The 25,085-nt window shown below is 38.7% G+C and overlaps 1 protein-coding gene across 2 annotated transcripts in view; it reads right to left on the reverse strand.

Annotated features, from left to right (window-relative positions):
• HOMER2 (homer scaffold protein 2) overlaps window positions 1–23,401 on the reverse strand; it is a 146,746-nt gene extending 123,345 nt beyond the window's left edge. For both annotated transcript variants that reach the window (XM_027851832.1, XM_027851831.1), the window contains exon 1: window positions 23,246–23,401. In XM_027851832.1, coding sequence (XP_027707633.1) covers window positions 23,246–23,250 — 5 coding nt within the window. In that variant the 5' untranslated portion in view covers window positions 23,251–23,401. The remainder of the gene's footprint in view (window positions 1–23,245) is intronic.
• Between the last annotated feature and the right edge of the window lie 1,684 nt (window positions 23,402–25,085).

Raw genomic sequence — 25,085 nt, forward strand, 5'->3', positions numbered from 1 at the left:
AGATAGATAGATAGATAGATAGATAGATAGATAGATAGATAGATAGACAGACAGACAGACAGACAGACAGATAGATAGAGATATATAGCATTACAGTCATGTTTTCATTATTGTTCTTTCTCCTACTTCTCCAACCTCTCTTGACCTTCTAGCAAGCTCTCCTCCTGAATCTTTTACACATTTATAGGCTTCAACAAAATGGTTCTGCCACTCTTGCTGGGGTTGTTAATATCTTCTCTATCCACCATTTAATTCCTAAGAATTAATAGATTCTTTAGCCTTAGCCTGCTAAGTAGAATACCCAAAAGCCTCTTCCAGCAATTCTGGCCCCTTTTCTTCTCATTACATCCTCCCAATGTAAATTCAATTTCTCAACTAATTTGAAGCTTATTGAAAATTTCCTTTTTCTTTTTTATATTAAATTTTCCTTTTTAATTAACAAGCATTTTTTCCTCTCCTTCCCCCTACCCAAAAAGAAAAAAGCATCATCCTTGTATTAAATATGCATACTCAAGCAAAACAAATTGGTATTTGAATTACCCATTCCCATTGGCTTTATCCAATTTAATTATGAGGTCCCTTAGCCCACAGTCCTTTGCCTAGGTCATTGTCCTTATCCTTTATTGAACAAACCTTCTTGATCAAGCCACCTCCTCTCACAGGTTTTTTCTGGACTCTCTTTTCTGTTCCCTTCTATTTTTCTATGAAGTCTCACATAATACAAAACAAAGCCGCTACATCTACTTTCTTTCCTTTTCCCTTCTTCCATGCTTCCCCTCTTCCACTATCCAACCCCAATCCTTCACCTTCTTTCTGCCTTCCATTTGCAACTGACATGTGGCTAAAATCAGAGGGAAAACACTCAGGGCCTGGTATGTCTACCATGTATCCCCTATCCCCCTATCCCTATCTGTGCTGCTGATACTGACCTTGTGGCTCCTTTTTCCACCATATTCTTCATGGTCTGCAATCACAATATACATACAATCCTCTTTCTGCCTCAGACTGGAGTTGCAGTAGTTCTGAGATGATATAAATCAAACAGTTGCAGCCCAGAATTCACCTACTCTCAAGTGTCCCAAGTCCAAAAATCTGGCTGAATTCTGAGAGAGGAAGGAGGGAAAGAAAGAGGGAAGGATCAGTGTTCAAAGGTTCAGGATGCACAAGGAAAAAAAAGAGGTGCAAAACCTGGAAGGAAGAATACTACAAACAAGGAGAACAAAAGTTCTAGGATGGGCAAGCAGGTGCATGAGAGGCACAGGAAAGTTAGAATGACTGCTGACTAAAGTCAGACTCTACCAACCGTGTACCCAGGTCTTGTGTTCTGTTTGGTCTAAGAAAAAATGGATTGAGGCAAGTGGAACCTAAGGCAACCTTTACCTCTCAGGTTCCCTGAGTAACTGATTATGTCTAGATTGACATAACAGGCAGAAATCATTGCCCTGGTGGCAAGGAAAGGACCATGGGTTCTCAAAGGCTTTGCAAATTGGACTGAGCATTGGGGCAGATCCTATCAAGCTAGTAAGGTTTCTAGCAAAGCCTCAACAATGAGCTGAGGGTCATCCAAAGACCAACCAAGCCAAATTTAAAGAGTCTAATTACCAGACGGTTGACCACTCTGTTGTTTTTAGCTATTCTAGGGGTGGGGAACTTGCACCTCAAGGCCACATGTGGCCATCTAGGTCCTCAAGTGTGACCCTTTGACTGAATCCAAACTTCACACAACAAACCCTCAATTTGAGGACCTAAATGGCCACATGTAGCCTTGAGGCCCCAGGTTCCCCACTCCGAGCTCTTCCTAGTCATGCAGACCATCCACAAAAGTAAGAAAAGGGATGCAATTATAAGTAGTAGAGGGAACATGAATCCATGAAATCATGGATCTTTTCAAGTATTTACAAATAACCAGAAGGCTTAGAGAGGTTAAGTAATAAGTAATTAAACAGAGAATTGTGTAGTGGCTGAGTAAAACTAGGCAAGGAGGAAGGAATTATCTGAAGTTTGAATGAAAGAACTTGGGATAGTACCTACAAAAGAAATTTCTGGAGCAGAATATTCTAGAAGTCTTAAAGGACAAGTTTCTTACTATAGTTTCCATTAATTTGAGAGCTAATAAGAGAATTGTAGTTTTATTTTTTTTTCCTTATGCCCATCATAGAAACCAGACATAAGAGATTTTGTGAAAGACAGTGTGGAAATCATAAGAAACCAGGCCTCGCATCTCCTGACCAATGAGCTTTTCACTACAGCATGCTACAGTCTATCAATCATGGAGATTTGGTTTGAATCAAATCATTTTAGATTTTTCATCAGAAACACTTGATTTAATGAATCTTCCTTTTAAAATTACATTCTTGATATGTAAATACACATAGTCTTGATATGTTAATATATCTTTAGTCCAAACTAGAGCTGATTATTGATTTGAGTTTTTAAAAGTATACACTCTTGATTCACTTCAATTTAATCAGTTTCATTTTGCAGATATTTCAAAAACTTCATGCTTTGGCCTGTCTGAGCATGTTTAATTTATCATTTTCAAAGTAACTTCTGAGATATCAACTAGACCTTACATTTCTTGGTTATATTATTTTCACATTGTATATATATTCATTCATAGGCAAGTGAACTTGGCTAAAACATTTGCAGGATCATATGACCATAGATTTAAAGTTTAGAAGGGACCTTAGAAATTATCAAGTCCAACTCCATCATTGCACAAATAAGGAAACTGACAACCAAAGAATATCACAGGATCACAGTTACTAAGAGTCTGAGGCAGAATCTGAAACCAGGTCTTCCTGGTTCTAAGTCCAGAGCTCTATCCACTATACCATATTGCCTTTCACACTATCTCTCATGTTTTGTTTCTATGATAGGCATAAGGGGAAAAAATTTATAATTTCTTTGTTAGTTGTCAAATTAATGAAAATTATATTAACAAATGTATCCTTCAAGATTTGTAGAATCTTCTACTCCAGAAACTTCTCTTGTAGATATTACCCCCAGTTTTTGCATTCAATCTTCAGACTCTTCCCCATTGTCTAGTTCTATTCAACCACTACATGATTCTCTATTTAATTTCTTAAAATTTTGTTCAAGGTGGGGGCAGCTAGGTGGCGCAGTGTATAGAGCACGGGTCCTGAAGTCAGGAGGACCTAAGTTCAAATCTGACCTCAGACCAAACGCTTGACACTAGTTGTGTGACCCTGGGCAAGTCACTTAACCCCAATTGCCTAAAAAATAAAAAAATTCTAAAAAATTTGGGGCAACTAGGTGGCGTAGTGGATAGAGCACTGGCCCTGAATTCAGGAGGACCTGAGTTCAAAATCCAGCTGCAGACACATAACACTTCCTAATTGTGTGACCCTGGGCAAGTCACTTAACCCCATTGCCTAACCAAAAAAAAAAAATTAATAAAAAAAAATTTTGTTCAAGGTTAAGAATAGGGACAGAGGACCACATGATTCCAAATCCAGTGTTTCTTTTCCACTACACCAAGATAAAAGTGATATTCTGATTTTGCAGAGGAGAAAATGAAGGTCCACTGAGATTGAGACTTGGTGAAGCCATGATTATTAGTACTTATGTCTCTGATTCTTGGTCATAGGATGATAGAATTAGAAAAGACTTCCAAGGTTGTCTAGTATAACCCTTATCTGAAGGGGAAATCCTTTCTCATCTCCCACCCCACCCCCACAAAAAAAAAGTGGCCATCAATACCTTCACCTGTAATACTACAGTGAAGGTGAATACACTATCTCCTCAGGCAACCCATTCCACTTTTGAATAGCTACGATTGTTACTAAGTTCTTCCTTACCTAGGTCAACCCTAAATCAGTTTCTCTGCAATTACCACCTATTGGTCATAGATCTACCCTCTAGGCCAGGCAGAAAAAAGTCTACTCCCTCAAAGAGATCCATTTAAGATCCTTCTAAAAAGGAAAATATTAGAGTAAAAGGAACATTGAATTCAGAACTGAGCTCACAGTTTATTCTCTTACTATCTGTGCAATCTTAGGTAAATCATACCACCCTGTACCTCAGTATCTTCATCTGTAAAATGAGGGGATCATTTTGAAATGATCATAATCCTATGATCAGAAAGTCTAGGGAAAGGACAGGGAATGTTAGGGACACATGACTGGAGAGAGGGAAATTAGTAAGGGATGGGATCAGAAGTTAGTATCTCAGAAATAAACTGCTTTGTCACACCACAGTAAATTATATAGTATTTTATCATTGCGCTTTGAAATGTGAGAGAACAAGGTTTTCTGCACTGTGGAATTTGTTTGCTGCTTTTCAAATCTCAACATTTATTTTGAAATAAAGACTTATTTTCCCTTGGAATCATCAAGGTTTTTCAGACTGAAAAGGGACAACTTAAATTTTAGAAATGTATTTGAGAAACTTAGAGGTGTTGAACTATTTCCATAGATATCAGCCAAAATTATCTTTAATCTTTGTTCTTTGAGAAATTGGGGTCATCCCATTCCAGAAGCAATCTTAGCCCACCCCCAATACTTTCCTGGAGGTAAAATTAAGATGTCCTCTCTTCTTCCCCAAATACAGTAATGATGCCACAGAATTTAGGTAATTGGCAAATCATACTTTTCTCTTTTAGGCAGGGGAGGGGGGAGGATGTGAAGGATTATTGATACACTTTGTTTTTACATCATATTCATTTCAGAATATGTCCTTCTTTAGTTCTTAACCTAATTAGCTTTATCTTGTAACAAATATTCCTAAAAATTTTTTAATAGTTCAGCAAAGCCAACTGATACATCTACTGCATCTGAGTATCTATGAAACTTTCCACAACCTTGGTCCCTTTCTCTCCTGTGAAAGTAAGAAACTGTACAAAAACATCCCTTTTGCTGCACAATTTTCTATCACCTCTCCCTCTCCTTAACATACAATATACACAGTTGCTTTATGTAACAAAAAAGAGCTTTCCTCTTTTTAAAAAACATTGTGTACAGTTATTATTATACAAGGTAACTATTGATGTTCCAAGTTTGTTAGAACATATTTTCCTATCTTTATTCAAACATTTCTTATCTACCCCTCGAAAAAAATTCAATGACAAAGAAATTCAGTAACTCAAATTCAATCACAAACTTCAAAATATTTGCCTTTGAGAAGCAATGTCAATGTGGAAGACACACACACACACACACGCACGCCAAATGAAATGAGAAAAAGTCACAGTTATTAAGTCAACTCCCAAACTTCCGTTAGCAGTACACATTACTTATCAGCCAGCACAGAACATGCTGTCACCTGAATTGTGTGAATGTCTTGGGGTTGACTAGCCTGTTACAATTTTATTTTTAATACCACTGTTTCTGTAAAGACTGTTTTAGCTTTGTAAGTAGCAAGAATAAACACAGGATCAAAATTCCCTTGGGGTTTCCCTATTTTTGCAAGCTCACAAGCTATCAAGACATCCAAATAACAGAAGTTCCAGGTTCTCCTTGTGTAAAATGCCTAACTTGGGTAACTGGTTTGTTTGGTTTTTACTGATGACCTTCTCCACTTGAGAACAGGCATCCCCTTTGAACAAGTTCAAGGAAGTTTTCTTTGACTTCTTAATAATGAACTACTATTTCTTTTGCTATTTGAACCATCAAATGCTGAATTAAATCAATTCACAAAATGTAAGTTAAATTACCTTTCCACCTCTTCTCAGAGCATACGTAGAAGTTATAGATAGAGGTAGAAATTGCAAAGAGACAAATTTAGTCTTGACATAAGGAAAAACTTTTAACAGCTACCCAAAAGGAAAATGGACTGCGCTAGGAGGAGATGGATTTCCTTTCCCTGAAGGTCTTCAGTTAGAGGTTGGATGACCCCTTGCTGGACATGTTGCAGAAAGACACTTTTTCAGATGAGAATTGGACTAGAAGGTCACTCTGATTCTCACCATTTGGCAATAAGTCCAAGTCACCAGGACCAGATGAACTGCACTGTAGTGCATTGAAAGAAATGTGGATGGGACTGCTAAATCACTCTCAAAAATCCTTGAACAAATTTGAAGAATGGGAGCAGTGCAACAGTACTAGAGATGAACAAGTGTTCTAACTTTCAAAAATGAGAATATAGAAGATTCAACCTATATGCTAAACATGAATGATACCTGGCAAAAGTCAAGCACACTTTATTTAAAGAACGGTCATTGTTTGTTTGTTTTTTTTTGGTTTGTTTGTTTTTTTCCAGAAAAAGAAGCAGTAATCATTATGTGCCGGCAATGGTTCATCAAGAACAAGACAAGCTATAGGAGACTAATCTCATCCCTTACACACACACACACACACACACACACACTCTAGACTGGTAGATCAAGAGAAAACATCAAAATAGGATTACAGAATTTAGAGCTTCAAGATACCTTAGAGGCCATATAGTTTAAATCTCAACTTTTTCCAATGAGGGAACTAAAGCCTAGAGATTAAATTGCTTGCCCATGACCCCAAAGCTAATAAGTAGCAGAGCTGTTAGCCCAAGTCGTCCAAACTCTAAAACCAGGCTTATAAGAAGGTGAGAAAAGAAGCATCTCTTTCAGCTCAAAGAAATGTTACCATATTAACCTTGATCTTTTGGCTTAAACACAATTGTATCTTGAATTTTGAAGACAGTGAAGTATTTTTTAAGCTACTGTTCTAAGTGTGATCAAGTGAACAAGAAGCAGCTTAGATCTTTGGGTTAAACAGGATATCAGTATATTATCTGGTCCATTCCCTAGCCTCCAATGCATATGCATAAGTTATTATCCTCATTTTATAAGTGAGGCACCTAGGGTTGCAGAGAGGTTAAGTGCAGTGTGATGAGTAGAGAGGGCACTGAATATGGAGTCAGGAAGATCTGAGTCCAAATTTGGCCTCAGACATTTACTAGCTGTTTGATCCTGGGCAAGTCACTTAACCTCAGTTTCCTCGACTGTAAAATAAGGATCAAATGAGAAGTTTGTAAAGCACTTGGTGCGGTATCAGAAACATAGTAGACATTATATAAATGCTAGTTATTATTATCATTCCTATTTTATAAATGGGGCACTTGGGGGCCTAGTAAGGTTAAGTACAGTGTGATGGAGTGGAAAGGGGACTGAATACGGAATTGGAAGACCCAAGTTCAAATCCTGTTTCTGCCACTTACTATATTTGTGGCCTAGACAAGTCATAACCTCTGTGGCCTCAGTTTCCTCACCTATAAAATGAGGGAGTTGGACTTATCAAAGGTGTTAAACTCCCCACCTAGCTGCATTAAATCTGCAAAACTCTGGAGTGCCCAGGAACCAAACTAAAATATAACTGGGAAATGTTTAACAAAATAAATAAAAATCCAATACAACATAGATAATGTTAGTTTGTGGTTTACTAAGTTAATGTGGCCTGCAGAGATTTGTTTCTATTTGACTTTAAAACCACTGGACTAGATGACCTCTAATGTCCCTTTCAGATCTCAAATTATAATCCTCTGATTACCCCCAATTTTAACACTCCTTCCAGACTATACTCAGGTCTCCTGAAACCTATAGTGGGGCTCTTTCCACTATGCCATAGTGCTTGTCAAGAGGGTTCTACAGACAGGAACAGTAATACAGTAACATGATTAAGTCATCCTCTTCTTGGATCTGGGAAGACAGAGGCTTGCCAGGAAACTGCTTTTATGTTTCCATTTTCATTCATTCTCAGCATAACAATGCTTGCCATGCACATGGATTTGTTCCTGTGGTACTAAGGGACTCCCATGAAGTTAAAAGAAACTTTCTTCTTCTTCCTCTTCTCCTCCTTTCTGTTTGTTTTGTTTTTTGATAGAACCAGCTACCAGGTGGTACAGAAATGGAAGTGGATTTCTCCACTCTCCAACCAGGATATGCAGAGTAGTGTGAAACATACCTGTCCCAGCCCCACTATACTGTTTACTTCTTCCTGAAAAAGGAAAAACTGTGAGAAAGACCTTTGGAGGATCTTAGCAATGGGAAGAAATGGGGGAAAGGGGATTATATTCTAAGAAGACTCCTGGGGAAGAATATATTTGTTACAGCTATAAAGTGGAAGGTTATTTTTAACCACAAAAAGAGTAGAAGATATACCTGGAGCCAAAATTGCTGGAATTAATTATACAAAGACAAAAGGATTTTGCATAGCAAAAAGCAGTATCTCCAAAATTAAAAGGAAAATAGATTGGGGAAAAAAGATTGATAGTAAATATGTGAAACAAAGGTCTGACATTTGGAATCTATAAAAAACTGAAGTAACTAAGATAAATATAGTTGTCAAACGAATGAAGCAATTGTCAAAGAAGAAAATACAAACAATCACATAGGAAAAAAAATCCTCAAACTCCCTAATAATCAAAGAAATGAAAGCCAAGACAACTTTAAGAGTCATCTACCAGAATGGCAAAAAAAGCAAAAAACTATAAAATTTATTGTTGGTAGTTTGTATGAAAAGAGGCACTCAGATAAATTCCTGGTGAAAGTACAGATAAACACAAACACTTTGGAAAGCCATATGGTGATATATAACAAGTCATAAAATAGAACACACCCTTAGATCCAGAGATTCCACTGGTAGGACTCTCTACCATAAACATTATAAAAAGGACCTATGTGTACAAAAACCACTTATATCTTCTCTATGTGCAATAGTGAAAAATAAGAAAACAACCTATTGTTGAGTCAATTTTTTAGTCTTGTTCAACTCTTAATGACCCTGTTTGGGATTTCCTTGGCAAAGATACTGAAGTAGTTTACCATTTCCTTCTCCAGCTCATTTACAGATGAGGAAGCTGAGGCAAACAGGATTAAGTGACTTGTCCAGGGTCACACAGCTAGTCAGTATCTGAGGCCAGATATGAACTTAGGTCTTTTGGACTCCAGACTCAATACTCTATCCACTGTGCCACCTAGCTGTTCTGATATGGCTAACAATTAATTAGAGAATGGTTGAATAAATCGTTTTAATATAATGAAATATTTTACTATTAAAACTGTAAATATGAAGTAGACAAAGGAACATGGAAAGACCTATCATATAAGGTAATAGCAAATCAAATTAGTAAAATCACAAGTGTATATATACTAACAACAATATTTAAAGAAAGAAACAGAGGAAAACATGGCCAAAGGCAATAGAATTTCATGCAGACCTGAAAGGGAACAGAGAACAAAAGTATTTCCCTTGTTTGTTTTCTATTTGGCAATTCATTTTGTTTGGCCTTGTTAAAGGTTAAATGTCTAGGGTAAGATTTTTGCCCTTTATTTTTTGTAGGTTTAGTAGATTATTTTTGTTTCTAGTTATTAAGCTTATAATAATTTTTTCAAGTACTAGAAGTAGTGCACTCACCCACCTGAAGCCTTTAACAAAGGTCAAGTGCCCAAAGTGGTCATTTGTGACCCAAGTGATAATGGTGATCCTTACTTTTTTTTTTAATAACAAGCTAATTTGTGAAATTCTCTGTATGATCCTACTCTAGATGACTTCATAAAAAAGACTATCCTTCCAGAAAGAGGGTAAACGTTGTTTTCCTGGCTTTCCTTCTTGGATTTTTCTGGAAGTTCCCCAAAGTGCAAAGATCAATGCCAGTATTATAGTGGTTATTAGGATATAGGACAAAACTGAACTGAGGATACAGTCATTTCATTTGGGCAGTCAGGTGAGAAGAAAACAAAAGCACACTAAAAAATTTACAAGACTAGTATTAAAGAATTGATGGATGCAGTCCCAAGTGGAAAATTTCATTCAATTATTATTCTTCCTTTTCTTATTTTAATCTTACTTCCAAATTGGCACCTATTTCTCCAAGTGCTTTAAGGAAGATATTTTAAATAATGTTAATTTTTGTCAGTAGTTTGGTTGGCCTTTAGCAAGCAGCTGAATATACAATTTAGAATGCTAAAGAGTATTACCAGTTACCATGTCTCATGTTGTACTCAATTTCTTTATTTCAGAACATGATATGCTGCTTCTCTTATGCAATGATCTTAGAACACTTAAAATTAATAAAAGCCAAGCACTGCTATTTTTTAAGTTTCCTGAAGCAGCCACATGGAGGTTCCATTTCGTTCAGGCTGTATGATTCCACTTCACATTGTTTTTAGATGATTACTTCCCAGGGAAAATCATTGGTGAAATTTGCTGGCTAGAAAAAGAGTAACTGGAAAACCAAAATGTGATAATCAGATCATGCTCTGCTGCTGAGGTTCTCATTTAAACTTAGTAGGTCTGGTTCTGTCACTGAGAAAGAAGTAAACTCATTCACTTTGAGAGTTACACTAATAATTTTTATTCTAGTAAAGCAAATAGGGGCAAGAATTGCAATCTCCACCTTTTTGTTGTTGTTCAGTTGTGTCCAACTCTTTGTGACTCCATTTGGAGTTTTCTCGGCAAAGATACTGGAGTGGTTTTTCCTCCTCCAGCTCATTTTACAGATGAGGAAACTGAGGCAAACAAGTGATTTAAATGCCCAGGGTCACAAAGCTAGAAGTGTATGAGGCCAGATTTGTACTCAGGAAGATGAGTCTTTTTTGACTTGAGGCCTAGCACTCTATCCACTGGGCCACCTAGCTGCCCAATCTCCACCTTACACATGAGGAAACCGGAGTCCTTCATGGAAAAACAACTTGACCAAAGTTACAATCTAGCAGAACTGGTATTCATCATTCTCCTAGGGCTCTCATGTTTCAATTCAATTATCTTTCCACTAGCTTTCAGGAAATAGTGCATAAATGGACTCCTGGTACCAGAGGGGTTTGGATAATAATAAAAATATGCAGTGAGGGAGCAAGAATCTTATTTCTATCACATCCCCAGGAAACACAAATAGGACCAATAGTGTCTCTGTTATAGTAGAGGGCACCAGCATCCTTCCAGTAACCCAGGGCACAAGCATCCTTCAGTAACCCAGGTTCAAAACTTTGGTGTCATCCCTACCCCCTCACTCTCATCCACCCCACAGAGCCAATCACTTACCAAATCTCATTTCTATTTCCACCATACTTCTTGCATAGTAGGTCCTCTTCTCTAAAAGTTCTCACTCCTCACCGCTTCTCACCTGAACTGTAGTAATAGCATTCTAATTGGTCTCCAGGCTCAAGTCTCTCCCCATTCCAATCCATCCTCCACTCATCTGCTAAGGAAATTTTCCTAAGGCACAGGTCTGACCATGTTATTAACATTCTAGGGACTTCCTCTCATCTCCAGAATCAAATATAAACCCCTCTGCTTGGCATTTATAGAACTTTACAACCTGGCCCCTTCCCACTTCTCCTTTCTTACTCTCCTCCTCAGATACTCAATGGTCCAACCATATTGATCTTGCCGTTATACATGCACACACACAAACACGCACACAAACACACACACACAGTTTTTCCCCCTTGCCTGGAATTCATACTCTTATCATCTCTGCTTCTTAGAATCCCTGATTTCCTTAAAGAAATCAGCTCAAGCACCTCTCTCTGCAGAATAATTTTCTTGGTCACTCACCCCGCTGCTAGTGCCTTCTCATTCAAGGTTACTTTGTATCTGTTATATATGTATCTGATAAAGACATGCACATGTTGTCTCCAACAGTAGAATGAAAACTCCTTGAGGGCAGGGACTGTTTAGCTTTTGTCTTTGGATTCCCAGTACTTTTTTTTTCTAATTTTTATTTTATTTTTAATTTATGGAATAAAACAAATATTTCCATAACACAGGATAATAAAAAAAAATGATTGTACATGAAACTGCTAATATATTATGTACAACTTGCTATTCCTTTTAAATATATAACAAAATCATCCTGTGAATTTCTTTTTTTTCTTTTTTTCTTCCCCCCCACACCCTAGAGATGGCTACCATTAGACACAAATGTGAATGTGTGTGTGTGTAAAATTATTCTATACATACTTTTTAGTTTTTTCTCTGGATGCAGATAGCATGTCCTTTGTAGTTAATTTGGGTATTTATAATAATCAAAATGACTTATTCACTCAAAGTTGTTCTTAAAACAATACTACAGTTACTGCACATAATGTTTTCTTGCTTGGATTCCCAATATGTAACATGGTTCCTGACTTTAAAAACGTTTGTTACTTGATTAATTTTACAGAGAAATACACTGAAGTAAAAGTAAAAGTGACTGGTCCTACTCATAGAAATGAAACTTTCTATCTTCCCTTGACTGAGGAATATTTATCCTAACTTCCAATGCAAAGCTTGTTTCACTAGGCTCAAATGGTGATCCACTTATACTTGGACATCCCCTATCCTTAATCCTACAACCTACTCTGCTCAAGAAACTCAATTGCCAGGTTTCTAAAACAGAGAGAACTTCAGACCTCAATATTGCAGTGGGATTTCTTAGTTCCAGAGAGCCATTTCTACTCGCTAGGTTTCCCTAAGGAGGACCTTAGCCTGAAAATATCTGAAGGTGTTTATTCTTTAAACCAAGAGAATAAGGAAATCTATGAGGATAGTCAGACAATCTTTTACCAATGCAAGTCTACTAACAGTAGAACCACTCCCTAGAGAAGACAGACAGACAGACACACACACACCCCACAGAAAAAATATTTAGTAAACAGAATGATCTACAATTCTCCTTTAATAAGGTATCATTAATCTCTTGATCATATAAGTGCTCTATTAGCAAAAGATCTCTAGGTATGATTGTGGGGGTGGGGGGAGAGAGAGAAAAGAGAATCATACCTTTGTTCAAGGTATGCTAACTGTCCTTTATTCTCCAATTCAGATACCAGAATGACCAACAAAGGTAGCTTTTCATGAAAAAATTCTTTACTAAGCATATATTATTTTGTCATAATGAATAATACATCCAAGTGCTTTGACATAGACTATTCTAGTTGACCTCACAACAACCTTATGAGGTAGGTATTATATTCCCATTTTATGGATAAGTAAACAGGCTCTTGTATAAGTGATCAACATTAATAGTAAGACAGAAGAAGTAGTGAGTATGGTATAGTGTACAGAGCAATGGACTTGGAGATCAAGTCCAAAATTTCAGACCCTTAACCTCTCTGAGTCTCAGTTTCACATTTGTAATAATTGCACTAACAGTTCTGTGGGTTTTTATGAGGAAAGTGCTTTGTAAAGCTACATAAATGAGAAGTATTACCATTACAAATTCCCACAACTTATTAAACTAATATTTCATCCATACCTACCTGTTATCAAGTTAACATGGACACATAAAAATAGAATCCCTCTAAAAACTCTTCCTTTGGTGACTAACACCAAAAGTTTACTACATGTCACAAGGTTCTTTCTATTAAGCCAAGAATACTTTGCCTCTAAGATACCACCTAGCATAGGAGAGACATTCAGTTGATAAACTGATTTGACAACCAATAACAGTACAAACCAGTAGACTATCCATGTGGCCTTGAAAAAGACTTCAAAGCATCCCAGGTACATAGCATGACTCCATTGTGTGCCTATTGCACCACAGCATCTGTTGGGGGGGGGGGGATGCAGTTTTCTTCCATCTCAATGTTTAATCAATGCCAGAGCCATGTTTGATCAGCCCTCAAAATGAGGCAGCATGGCATAGTGGACTAAACTAGGAGTCCAGAAAACCCAGTTTCAGAACTGGCCTCTGACATTTACTAGCTATGCAATCAAGGCATGTATCATTTAACTCTGAGTTGCAGGTTTCTTAATTGTAATTTGAGGGGGTTGGAGTAGATGACTGCTAAGGATTAAATCTATAATCTTATGATCCAATGATCCCTCTCCTGAAAATTTGCTGCTCTTTTCTGTTTGTGGTATTGAATCCAATGTTCCTTCCTTTTCATTTTCATTTCCACAAAATAAACAAACAAATAAATAAAAGAAGGAACAAGTAACAATTCTTACTATTTTTGCTTCAGCATCACCAAGAGGACTTGCAATTTTCTACATTTTAAAGAAAGAGTCCAATAAGTTCTTTCTGTACATCAGAGTGTCCACTGAAGCTACTAACTAGATCACATGATCAAAAAACCAAGTCCACACAGGATACATTTGAGGCATTCATATTTGAGCAGGTATGGATAACTTATGGTTTGCCTCTCTGGAGAAAAAAGAACGTCGACGTCAATAAGAACACACAGATTCATAAGTCAGGCCTATGAAAGGAAAGGTGGGTCATTTGTCCCTGGTCACTATTGTTCAGTTTAATTTATTAGAAGAAGGATAAAATTTTTCTATTCTGTACCACTATTATGTGAGAAATCACATGAAAAAAATAAGCATAGATCTCAAATGAACAATTCATTAGATTTAACAACAGCTAACACTTATATAGCACTTAATTATATGCCAGGCACTATGCTAAGTGCTTTATAATTATTTCATTTGATCCTCACAACAATCCTGGAAGACAGGTGCTATTATTAGCCCCCTTTTATAGATGAGGAAACTGAGGTAAATGGAGAGTAACTGACTTACATTCACAAAATTAATAAGTATCTGAGGCAGGATTTGAACTCAGCAATTGCTAACTCAAGGCTCAGCACTCTATCCACTGTACTACCCAAACACCTCATAAGGCATTTAAGAATTTGGATGCTGATAGTAAGCAAAACTGGGAACAAGTAAGACTTCAAATACCACTGGACAGCACATAATGGTTACCCATAGTCACTATATCTGCTCTTATGTAGCACTGGGCCCTCATGTTGATTCTCTGTCTCCTAAAATCAACAGTTTCTACTGGCTACAAGCAGGTAAGGAACTCATTACCCTGATTTGGTGGCATAGAATTCATCACCCAGCCACTGGCAGGAAATAAAGGGATTCCAAAAGCATTTGGACAAATCTATGAATGATAGTCACAAATGGCTACTGATAGAAGCTGGTTTCTTCTTTCAGGTTGATGTCAGAAATGATGATCATGACATGTCCCTGTGGCCACTGATAGCAACCAAAGACTCAGCTGGCTGAACTTTGTGTCAGGTCCGCTCTAGCACTAATGCAGTATTAGGGTATAGCAGATGTTTAATAAATCATATCTGATTGGCTTAAGGCATGTCTATGTGACCCTAGGCAAGTTGTTTAAGTTTTCAGTTGTTGTTTGGTCAATTAGTTGTGTCTGACTCTTCATGACCCCATCTGAGGTTTTCTCGGCAAAGATACTGGAGTGGTTTGCCATTTCCTTCATTAGTTCATTTTACAGATGAAGAAATTGAGGCAAACAGGGGTAAGTGACTTGCCCAGAGCCACACAGCTAGTAAGTATCTGAGGTTGGATTTGAACTCAGAACCTCCTAACTCCAGGTCAAGGCACTCTATCCACTCCTCAGTGCTCCCAGCAACTGTAAAATTGTCAGGTGCAGAGATAGTGCTGATCTGCATTATTTGAGGGAGTTTCCTCATTGGAAAGTCCCCGGGGTCAATGAAATTACAGCCACCTCCCCCCACCAAAAACGAAAAAATCATGCAAGCTTTTTAGTAGCCATATGACTCTCCTGTCTCATGGATAGTGCAGATCTGTATTGTAAGACTTAAGAATTCAACAGGTAACTCCTGGTCTATTAGGGACACTGGCTCCACTGTAAAAGGGTCCATTCACCCTCCCCTGGGAGTCTGGTCCACTGCTTGTTTTTGCTGTTCATAGTATTTTTTATAACACCTAGTCAAAGCTTTTTTTTGCACAGGGAAGAAAAGCAGAGGGGACTCATTTGAAGCCAGGTTCCCTTGTTCCTTACATGAATTATAGTCAGACTATAATGCTTGCAGTATTATGAATACAACTCTCCTTAGTTCTTTGACAATCATTCTAAGTGTGTTCCCCCACGAGCATATTTATATTCTAACAAACTAATTCCAAAATATAGTTTAAATAAATTCTATCTGCCAAAGTGATACAATATGACTAACAGCTCTGGAAGGTAGAGCTGCAGGAGACTTAATCATGCATTCAGCAGAATCTTCATCCCTGACAAACTTCCCACACAACACATACCCTGCTAAGAAACATACAACAGCTGGTTCAAAATCCCAGTATTCACCTCCAAAACCTATAAATACAACTCAGTGGCACAGGCTATAGTTTCCAGGTAATGAACATTTAGATAATAAGCTGTACTTAAAGTACAATACATTTTAATATACTTGAGACTCAATTTCCCCAAACTGTTACTTCCTGTTGAGAGAACTGGGGAGAGTTAACCAGGAGACAGGAAGACTCAAAGAGGGGAGGAGGAAGGAGAGAGATATAAAAACGCCTTAAAGTATCTGAAAAATTAAAGCATACAATCAAGATATATAAAGAGAGCACTTGACTGGCACTAAAATTGTTCTAATCTGAAAAAAGATCTTTTGGATAAATTTTTTCTTCATTATATTAATACTGCTCTACTATAGTTCATTTCATGTTTTATATGCCAAGTATAAGGTACTGAAAATGAATGAAGAAATCTCCTTTTCAAATAAAAAAAAAGTTTTCATTTAATAAAGAAGTTTTGAATTTTTGTGAGAGAAGTTCACCTTACAAATTTGTAGATCCTCATTCAGACTACAGGGATAATTAAATGCACAGAGGAAATAAAGACAATGATCCCATCTCTGCTCTAAAATCAAAACAGTGAGCATCATTTTCCCTTTACCTTTCAATACATACTTCTTCAAATTTTCCTCCCTCCCCTTACACTGAGGAAATTCACTTTTTTTTTCTTTCTTAAAAGAAAAGTGTCATGCTTGAGTACCTCAGGAAATGCCTTTGGGCCTGGTTTGTCTCCTCTGAAACATTAATAGAGTGCTTTCTGTTTGCAAAGTGCTTTATCATCTATAGTCACTACTGTTTTAACTCATATAATCTTCTACTTTTTGTCCTGATAGTTCTAATCAAATAGAAAGAAACAATTTGGTCATCTGGGACCTGGTTTACCACCACCATTAATTTTTGACACTACCCACCTTGCTCCCCATTTGCTAAGTGACATCTAGAATGATAAAACAGTAAGTGGTATAATTATGAGTTAGATCTTCTGACTTCTCTTTTCCATTGTAATACCTCAATGCTTAGGATGATTTACTATGATTGGGATAAAAATACAAATACCATATTGGTCATAAGACTGTCTATGTTTTTTCCAATGCATTCCAAAATTAATATTATTTCCTAGCATATCCCTATGTGCATTTCTTTTTCCTGTTAAAGAGATCTCATTTTAGGACTGCCCCCTATATTCAAACCCATACCATAATTAAAGATGACTTTTACATCTAGGATCTCTTTTTCTTCGGAATTTCCCATTTGGATCTTACAATCTTCTAATTCAGAGGAAGGACTCGACAACCGGTACAACCCAAGCACAATGTTGAGATTTCCTGGCATTTCTCATCCCCACCCCTGTCAGCTATCTCCAGGATAGAACTACCAACAGTCCCATATCCCCAGACTATAGCAGAAAGACAACGACACTAAGGTAGGAAATGGAAAAGAGAGGCAAATGAATATTAGTAAAGTAATTATTATATAGTTCCACCCCTCCAAACCATCCACAATAGGATGATTGATCATTGTTCTTTATTCTATATATGCAAAAATGCACCCAGGCTTGAAATTGTCCAATTGATAATATTTCCAACTGCTAACAGGTGGCAATTTTACTCCACAAAAGAATTTCTTCCCCAACAGTTAAGCACAGAATAATAGATTCATAGATGAGGGTGGAGGATGGGGAAGCACATTAGAGGTTGTCTAAGGCCAGTTTCCTGGTTGAACAGGTACCACCTTCTAGAACATCCCTAACATGACCTTTCATAATTTCTAAGTCTAGAAAGACATTTCATGATTTAACATCATGAAAGAGGCATTTTCAAAATGGTTTCTACTATTAGCTTCTTTTTAATAAATGAAAGAATTTTTTGACAATTTTTTCAAGATTTATCCATAGTTTTCAACTAGAGATTACAGCTTTTCAAAGGAGGACAACATTATTCAGTTGGCTAGAATAGGGACTGGCAACCTTTCAGAAATGAGGTGCCAAACTGCTGATTCCTGTTCTTCTGGCATGTCAGGAATGGGAGGAGGCAGCCATAGACAAGAAGCATGAGAAGGCTCCTAGCTCAAAAACATGTCTTCCACACAAGCCACCAAAGATTCATTTAAATCAACCTCCTTTTAAAATTCAAACACCTCCCTGCCCCACCTACTCAGGGATGGGTAGTTTTTAATTACTGTATTTCAGTGCAAATTACTTTAATCAGATTTTTACCCTTTCTAAAATCTAGTAGAGATTTATTCAGGGGAGATAATGGAAGTTTGGTTGTAGGAGGGAAAAAGGAGAGATAATTTTGGAACAAGGAATATTTCTGGGAAACATAAGCTTGAGTGGTAGCTGAAGACTTTGGATGACTAGAGAGCAATATAAAGACCTTGTGTATCTAAGAAATGGGTGAATACTTTGACCTTTACCTAAAGATTCACCATTGTAGTCCCTTAAAGATGGAGCTCCTTTAATGTATATGAAATATGAGTGGATATATACACCTACTCCTCACTCTCTCAACTCTGCCCCCCCACTCATCCAATCTGTTGCCAAGGCCTGCCAATTTTACCTTTGTAAAATTTCTTGAATATACCTTGGATACTGTGACCACTCTGCTTTGGGCCAGCCCTCATTACCTCACGCCTGGACTATTGCAATAGTTTGCTGTTTAGTTTCCCTGCCATGAATCACTCCCCAGTCCAGATGATGCTCCATTCAGTGGTCAGAGGGATCTTCCTAAAGGATGGGTTTGGGCTTGTCACCCCAGCTATCCAGCCTTCTTATACTTTACACCTCTTACCCCATCATATGCTCTGTGATCTAGTGACACCACCCTCCTTACTGTTCCTCAAACAATACACTCCATCTCCCAGTTTTGTGAATTTTCACTGTCATTGGCTGTCCCCCATACCTGAAATGTCGTTCCTCCTTTTCTCCACCTTCTGGCTTCTTTCAAGTCCCAGCCAAAATCTCATCTTCTATAGAAGTCTTTCCCAATCCCTCTTAATTCTAGAGTCTTCCCTGTTACTTCCAGTTTAGCCTGTATATTGTTTGTTTGAAATAATTATTTGCATGTTGTATCCCTCATTAGATTGTGAATTCCCTGTGAGTAAAGACTGTCTTTCACCTTTCTTTGAATGCCCAGCACTTAGCACAGAACCCGACACATAGTAGGCACTTAAGTAAATGTTTATTGACTGACTTGACACAAACTTAATGTACACAGAACTCTTCAGGATTACTATTACATTAAGCCATTAAACAGAGTATTCCTGCATTTTTTATTCTTTTATGACCTGTGATGATGAAGTGAAGAAACATAACTAATATTTACTGAAAAGCTATGGATAAAGAAACACTGCTTCCTAATTGTAGGGAATAGAAAATTGAGTATTTTTAAACAACAAAACACACACACACGACAAATCACTTCAGTATGTTCTTTGAAAATTACACAAAGATGTTGTGTCTAGTGTTTTAAGTGAATATAATCATAAAAAAATAACGATAGTGTACTCACACATTTGGATGTAGGAAAAGAATGGAAAGTTAAAGGGTAGCAATGTTCATTAAAGGAAAGTTAATAGGTAAAGTATAACATTACTGAAAAAGAAGCCCATAGTTTCAGATAACCAAGATTATATCATCCTTAACTTGCAATGCTATCTGTGGTAAACTTTATATACACTCCCAAAAAAAGTGTATATAAAGGATATACAAATATAATAGATCTTGTTCATAAAAATTAACAAAATGTACTTGACTAAATGAGAATGGCAGACAAACTTCTTTTTTTTTTTCTGTTGCAGAGCAAAAAGAACATATAAATATGTTAAGTCAGGATCTGGCCAATAGTCTTCAAATTTTAAGACCATAATGAAAACTCTAAGTCTGACCGCAACATTAAAAGAAAATTGCATCCAAACACTATTTCTTTGTATGTTTTGGTTTCCTTTGAAATTGCTTATTTAGCAAACTGTTTAAAAAGTACTAAGCAGCCTGGGTAGCTATTACATTTTCCAAGCTAGCATTAACATCACTACTATTAATAATAGTTTAAAACTAATTTCTTAGGGACTTTTCAAAGGATAATCTACCTAAAGCTTTAAGTAGAGTAACTTTGGTGGAGATAAGTGGAAAATATGCAAAACCTAAAAATCTGAATATACCATAATAGACAAGGAATTTTTAAGTTACTTAGAGATTAACTATGTTCACAAAATTTTTGTCACACAAGATGAAAAACATAAAAAGTCACAATTTTTTCTCAAGATGGTCATTTTTTTCCCCATTTCTCCCTTCCAACTACTCAAATTCTCTGTAAGATTTAGATAGGATCTATTTGACCTTGAAATATGGCCAACTCTTCTGCTTCCCATCTCCCTGCCTGTCTACCTCTGCCCAACCAGAAGAGAGAGGTGGCAGGTAGAAATGATAGGTAGAAGAATTTTTTAAAACACCTGTTACTTATAACTAAGTAAAGGGTGATGTCTGATATCTTTAAAATATAGTGAATTAAACTATGCCTCAACAAATTGCCCAAGACAAAATTTTATTTTAAATTTACAAGTAATTCAAACACACACAGATGAGGTATGAACATTTTCCTTAGGTCTACTGGTGAACATCTTAATATCTATACAACTCTCTTCTTTCCACTAGTAAGGACTTTAACAATTGATGGGATGAGATGAAGAGTTGAAGAAAAGAAAGTTTAGGTGCTAGATTACAGCTAACTGTACAATATTTGAAGATTACTTTTCCACTTTCTTCCTCCCCAATCACCTAAAAACAATTCTAAAATCCAAGATACTGTAAGGTTGTCTGCTGCACTATATAAACTAGACTATAAACTTCATATATAGCCGTATTTTCTATGAAGGGTCTACTGAGAATTACCCAAGTTACTCAAATGCATAAATGCTCTATGCTCAACTGCATTGTGTAAAAACAATGGATACACCATACAACCTAAATACTAAATACAGTACTATTACTGATTCACTCTGTGCTTTCCTGACTAGAGTAGCCATGAGCATAAAACTCACCAAAATCAATTTATCATATATACAAAACACCACCAATGGGATAAACAAACTGCTTATCAACCTGTAAGAATATCTCTGAGAATACTCATAGTCTTCATGTTTCCCCTCATAAAAGTCTTCCTTGCCCTTCTTTCCCTTCAAACTCCATTCAAAAAAAAAAAACCTTCTCTTCCCTAGGAAGTTTTCCTAATAAATTCTACCTCAGGTCACTCAAATACCCCAGCAATCTTTATCACTTTATATACACAATTTGACAGTCTACATTATGAAATTTAAAAGAAGGGAAAGAATAATACTATAGATCCTCTAAACACCATTTATGGCATTGTTTCTATGGAAAAATGCTCTGAGTTCCAACTTGGGACTAGAGACACATGCCACTGAAGGAAACACTGGTTGTAAAAAGAAACTACCCCATGGGGGAAAAAAAAGAGGTCCCTATAAAAGCCAAAATTGCCTTATGGACTATCTCCTGAAAGTCTGATATATACATGCACACATGTGTGTATACATGTTTTATAGACTTTTACCAGTAATGTTGTATATTGGGGGGGTCCATTTTTTTCCCTGCATTTGCTCTATGTTCCCCATTACAGAATCGAGAAGGAAATTCTATTTTAACTCCTATTTTAACATTTTCTCAACCGGGAGCCAGGATATAGTGCAAAGAGCACGGGGCTAAGAGTCATAGAACCTGGATTCCAATCATCCTCTCTCCATCGCTTACTAGCATTGTGATCTTGGGAGAGTCCTTTTAACTACTCTGTGCCTTGGTTTCCTCACCTAGAAAATAGGTTTAATAGCAGCTGCCCTGCCTACCTCGAAGAGTTATTCTAAGGATCAGAGGAGATAATGTATGAAGTAGCTGTGTAAACTAATTGCTGCACAAATGGAAAATATTCGTCGTAGTAGTGAGTGCTTTGTAGTCAGTGCTGACTGACTGTGTGTGACTCATGGCTCTTACCCAGATACACCAAATAGGAGCTGAAAATAAATACAGGTTTTTTTAAATTAGTTTGTGTACGCAGACTGATTAGTCAATTCAACATCAAAGTACCCCAGCGACACCTGTGAAATCAATCTTACTTAATCTGCCATTCAAAGCCAGGTCTGCTGAACACTTTGAATCTCCATCCTTAATGAACTCCGAGTAGAAGCAAAGTTGCTCCAGTCGTATTTGGGGGCGTAGTGGGGGGGGGGGAATGAAGGGTTGTGTTTATGAATGCGGAGAGTGCTTTTTCTCCCAGGGAAATGTCTGAACTCTGATTTCCACGCTGATTGCAATAAAATCAATCACTGAAATTATAGCAACAAAACTCTTTACACCTTCTTATGTTAAACACCACAGCACCTGGGCTTGAATTTGACCAGAGTGTGACTCCAGAAGATCGAAGAATCTACAGCTTTTCCTCACTTAACTTTCTAGTTGTGCGCACAGCGACGCCGACACCCGCCGGCCCCATCCAGTCAATGCCCCAACAGCTCAGCCCGCTCCACATCATCACCTAGCCAGTTCTGTGGCGGTCGATGTCAGAAAAGACATGAGGAAAACCCACCCAGTTTTCCCATGTGTCCAGATCCAAAGCTGTGGCTGCCTAGCAATGCCTCACTCATCAGGCGGACGCTACAGTAACAGCTCCACCCCCACCCCATCCCCCTTTCCCCGTTCCTGAGAGGCCCTGGGCGGAGGGCACCCAGGTTCCGCAGACTTCGGTTCTCTACCCCCCTCTCTCCGCCCCCAGTAAGTCCCGCTCCTGACTCCCCTTCCCGGTTCACTGGAGCTCAGTCCAGAGCCTCGCAGCACCCACTCAAGAAAGCCGGACGGGCGGGACTGGATGAGACAACTGGGGGGACTAGATCGATAAAGGGGCAGAGGGCTGGGTCAGATACCTGGCCCCAAGAGGGCGATCAGAGCTGAAGAACCAACCGTGCTCCTCAGCCCCGCTCTGCCCGGCGAGCTCCAAGCTGAGAAGAGCAGTGTGCCACTATAAGAGGCACTACGGAGAGTGGAAGACGAGAGTCCCGACATAGGGAGACAGAGGAAGGGAACAGTCAAGTAGGAAAGGAGGAAAGAAGAGGGAAAAGTGAGAAGTATATGGAGAAAGAATGGTTGGGGTAGGGGGGATAAGAAAGGGAAGGGGGCAAGAGGAGAGGGAAGAAGGCAGGGAGCAAGAGGCAGAAGGGCGGTGAGGAGCCGGCGCCGCACTCACCCCATCTTTGCAAGCTTGCCTGGCCTCCCACTCCGACGGGACTCTCTAGCATTCGCTTCTAGCAGAAGAGCTTCTCCAGCCGCTTCCGAACTTGGCACATGCGGCTCCTAGTCTGCGCCCCACTCAATCCCGGCGTGGCTCCATTTGGCTGGGCTGTGGGGCCGCTGCCTGGCAAGGGCGGGGGCGGGGCGGCTGGGAGCTCCGACGGCGAACCCTCCCTCCGCCTCCGCCTCCTCCCTCTTTTTGCCTCCTCCCTCTTTCCCTCCCGCCGCTCCTTACATAACCTTGAGTCCCCCGCGGCAGTGGCGGTGCGCATGGGCTCCCAGAGACTATACGCCCAGAGCCCAGCTGGTGACCAGCCCCAGCACCATACCCTATATCCCGGGCAGCTGCCGAGTGGAGGGAGAAAGAAAGAAAAGAGAGAGGAGGAGTTTCCCTGCCGGGCTACACACACTCGTCCCTCCTCCCCGCCGCACCCCAACCAGCACCAGGTTTTATTTGCAACTGTCTTCGGCCAAATTGACTCTAGATAAACTCCAGGGCGATCCGGACACCTGGATTACTGGCATCCCTCCCTCTGCCAACTAGTCTGGAATACACAGACCCACAGAACTTCGGAGCTGGGAGGAACCTTAAACATCATCAGATGGGGAGCGGGGTGGGGGGGTTTCTTAACCTGAGATCCATAAACCCCCAAGAGGTGCTTGGATAGATTTCAGAGTGTCTGAATTTGGATGGGGAAAAAACCTATCTTTATTTTCAACAATCTCTACATGAAACTTAACACCTTCAATTAGGCAACAAAACAGTATGTTGAGAAGGGTTCTGTGACACCAACAAAGGTTAAGAACACCTGATCTAGACCAATACATTTTTTTAAGGAAGCAAATGAGGCCCTCAAAAGACTGTAACATAACCAATTAGGTTAGTGGTATAGGAAGGACTAGATCCAAGATTTCCTGATGCTCTGATGCTTGTTCTACTGACCTTTCCACTGCACCAACTTCAAGTATTTATTAGGCATCTTTATTAAGCCTTACGCTGCCCCCACATGGCATGGAAATGATCTTGGGTTCCTAAAGGCTATATGCAAGATCTGTTACCTACTAAGAAGCTGGAAAGAAAAGACGTCTGAGTATTGGTGGCAATGAACTGTTTGTTCTTTGGGAGAAACTCATCACCAGTAGGCTGGCTATCAAGTCAAGAGCTTTGTTTTCTTTCTTTCCCTGCTTCCAACTTTCTTTACTTGCTTGTCCTTGCTTTCTTGCTTTTGACAGCAATTTATGAAACCATCTACTAAGGAATGGAGGGCGTGGTCATCTGCGTAGTGCCTGACAGGCACACAGGCGGAATCACAGTACTCCTTTTTCTCTAGATCAAGATCTCTGGATTCCCTTTAGTCTGAAATTTTCGCCTTTTTATTGTTGTTTGTCCTTTGTTGTCAAAGAGGACCATGATATCAGGGTGGTGATGCCACGACATGCAAGTGAATTGGATTTAAGTGAGGGAGGGCTGTGCAAAAAGTTCCAGCCTCACTTTCTCCTCAAGAGCTATCTGGGTCCAGTGGCAAGATATAGATCAGGATGACTGGAGATGGCCTGGGATGCAGACTTTGGCCTTTTTAAGCTAAGGTCTTTAACGTGTTTGGTGATTAAGGCTAGGTAAGAAATAAGGCAGAGGGGGCAGCTAGGTGGCGCAATGGATAGAGCACCGACCCTTAAGTCAGGAGGACCTGAGTTCAAATCCAACCTCAGACTAAACACTGGACACGTACTAGCTGTGTGACCTTGGGCAAGTCACTTAACCCCAATTGCCTTACCAAAAAAAAAAAAAAAAGAAA

Source organism: Vombatus ursinus, unplaced genomic scaffold (genome assembly GCF_900497805.2).
Source record: "Vombatus ursinus unplaced genomic scaffold, bare-nosed wombat genome assembly UNPS02009205.1, whole genome shotgun sequence".
Classification (NCBI taxonomy): Eukaryota; Metazoa; Chordata; class Mammalia; order Diprotodontia; family Vombatidae; genus Vombatus; species Vombatus ursinus.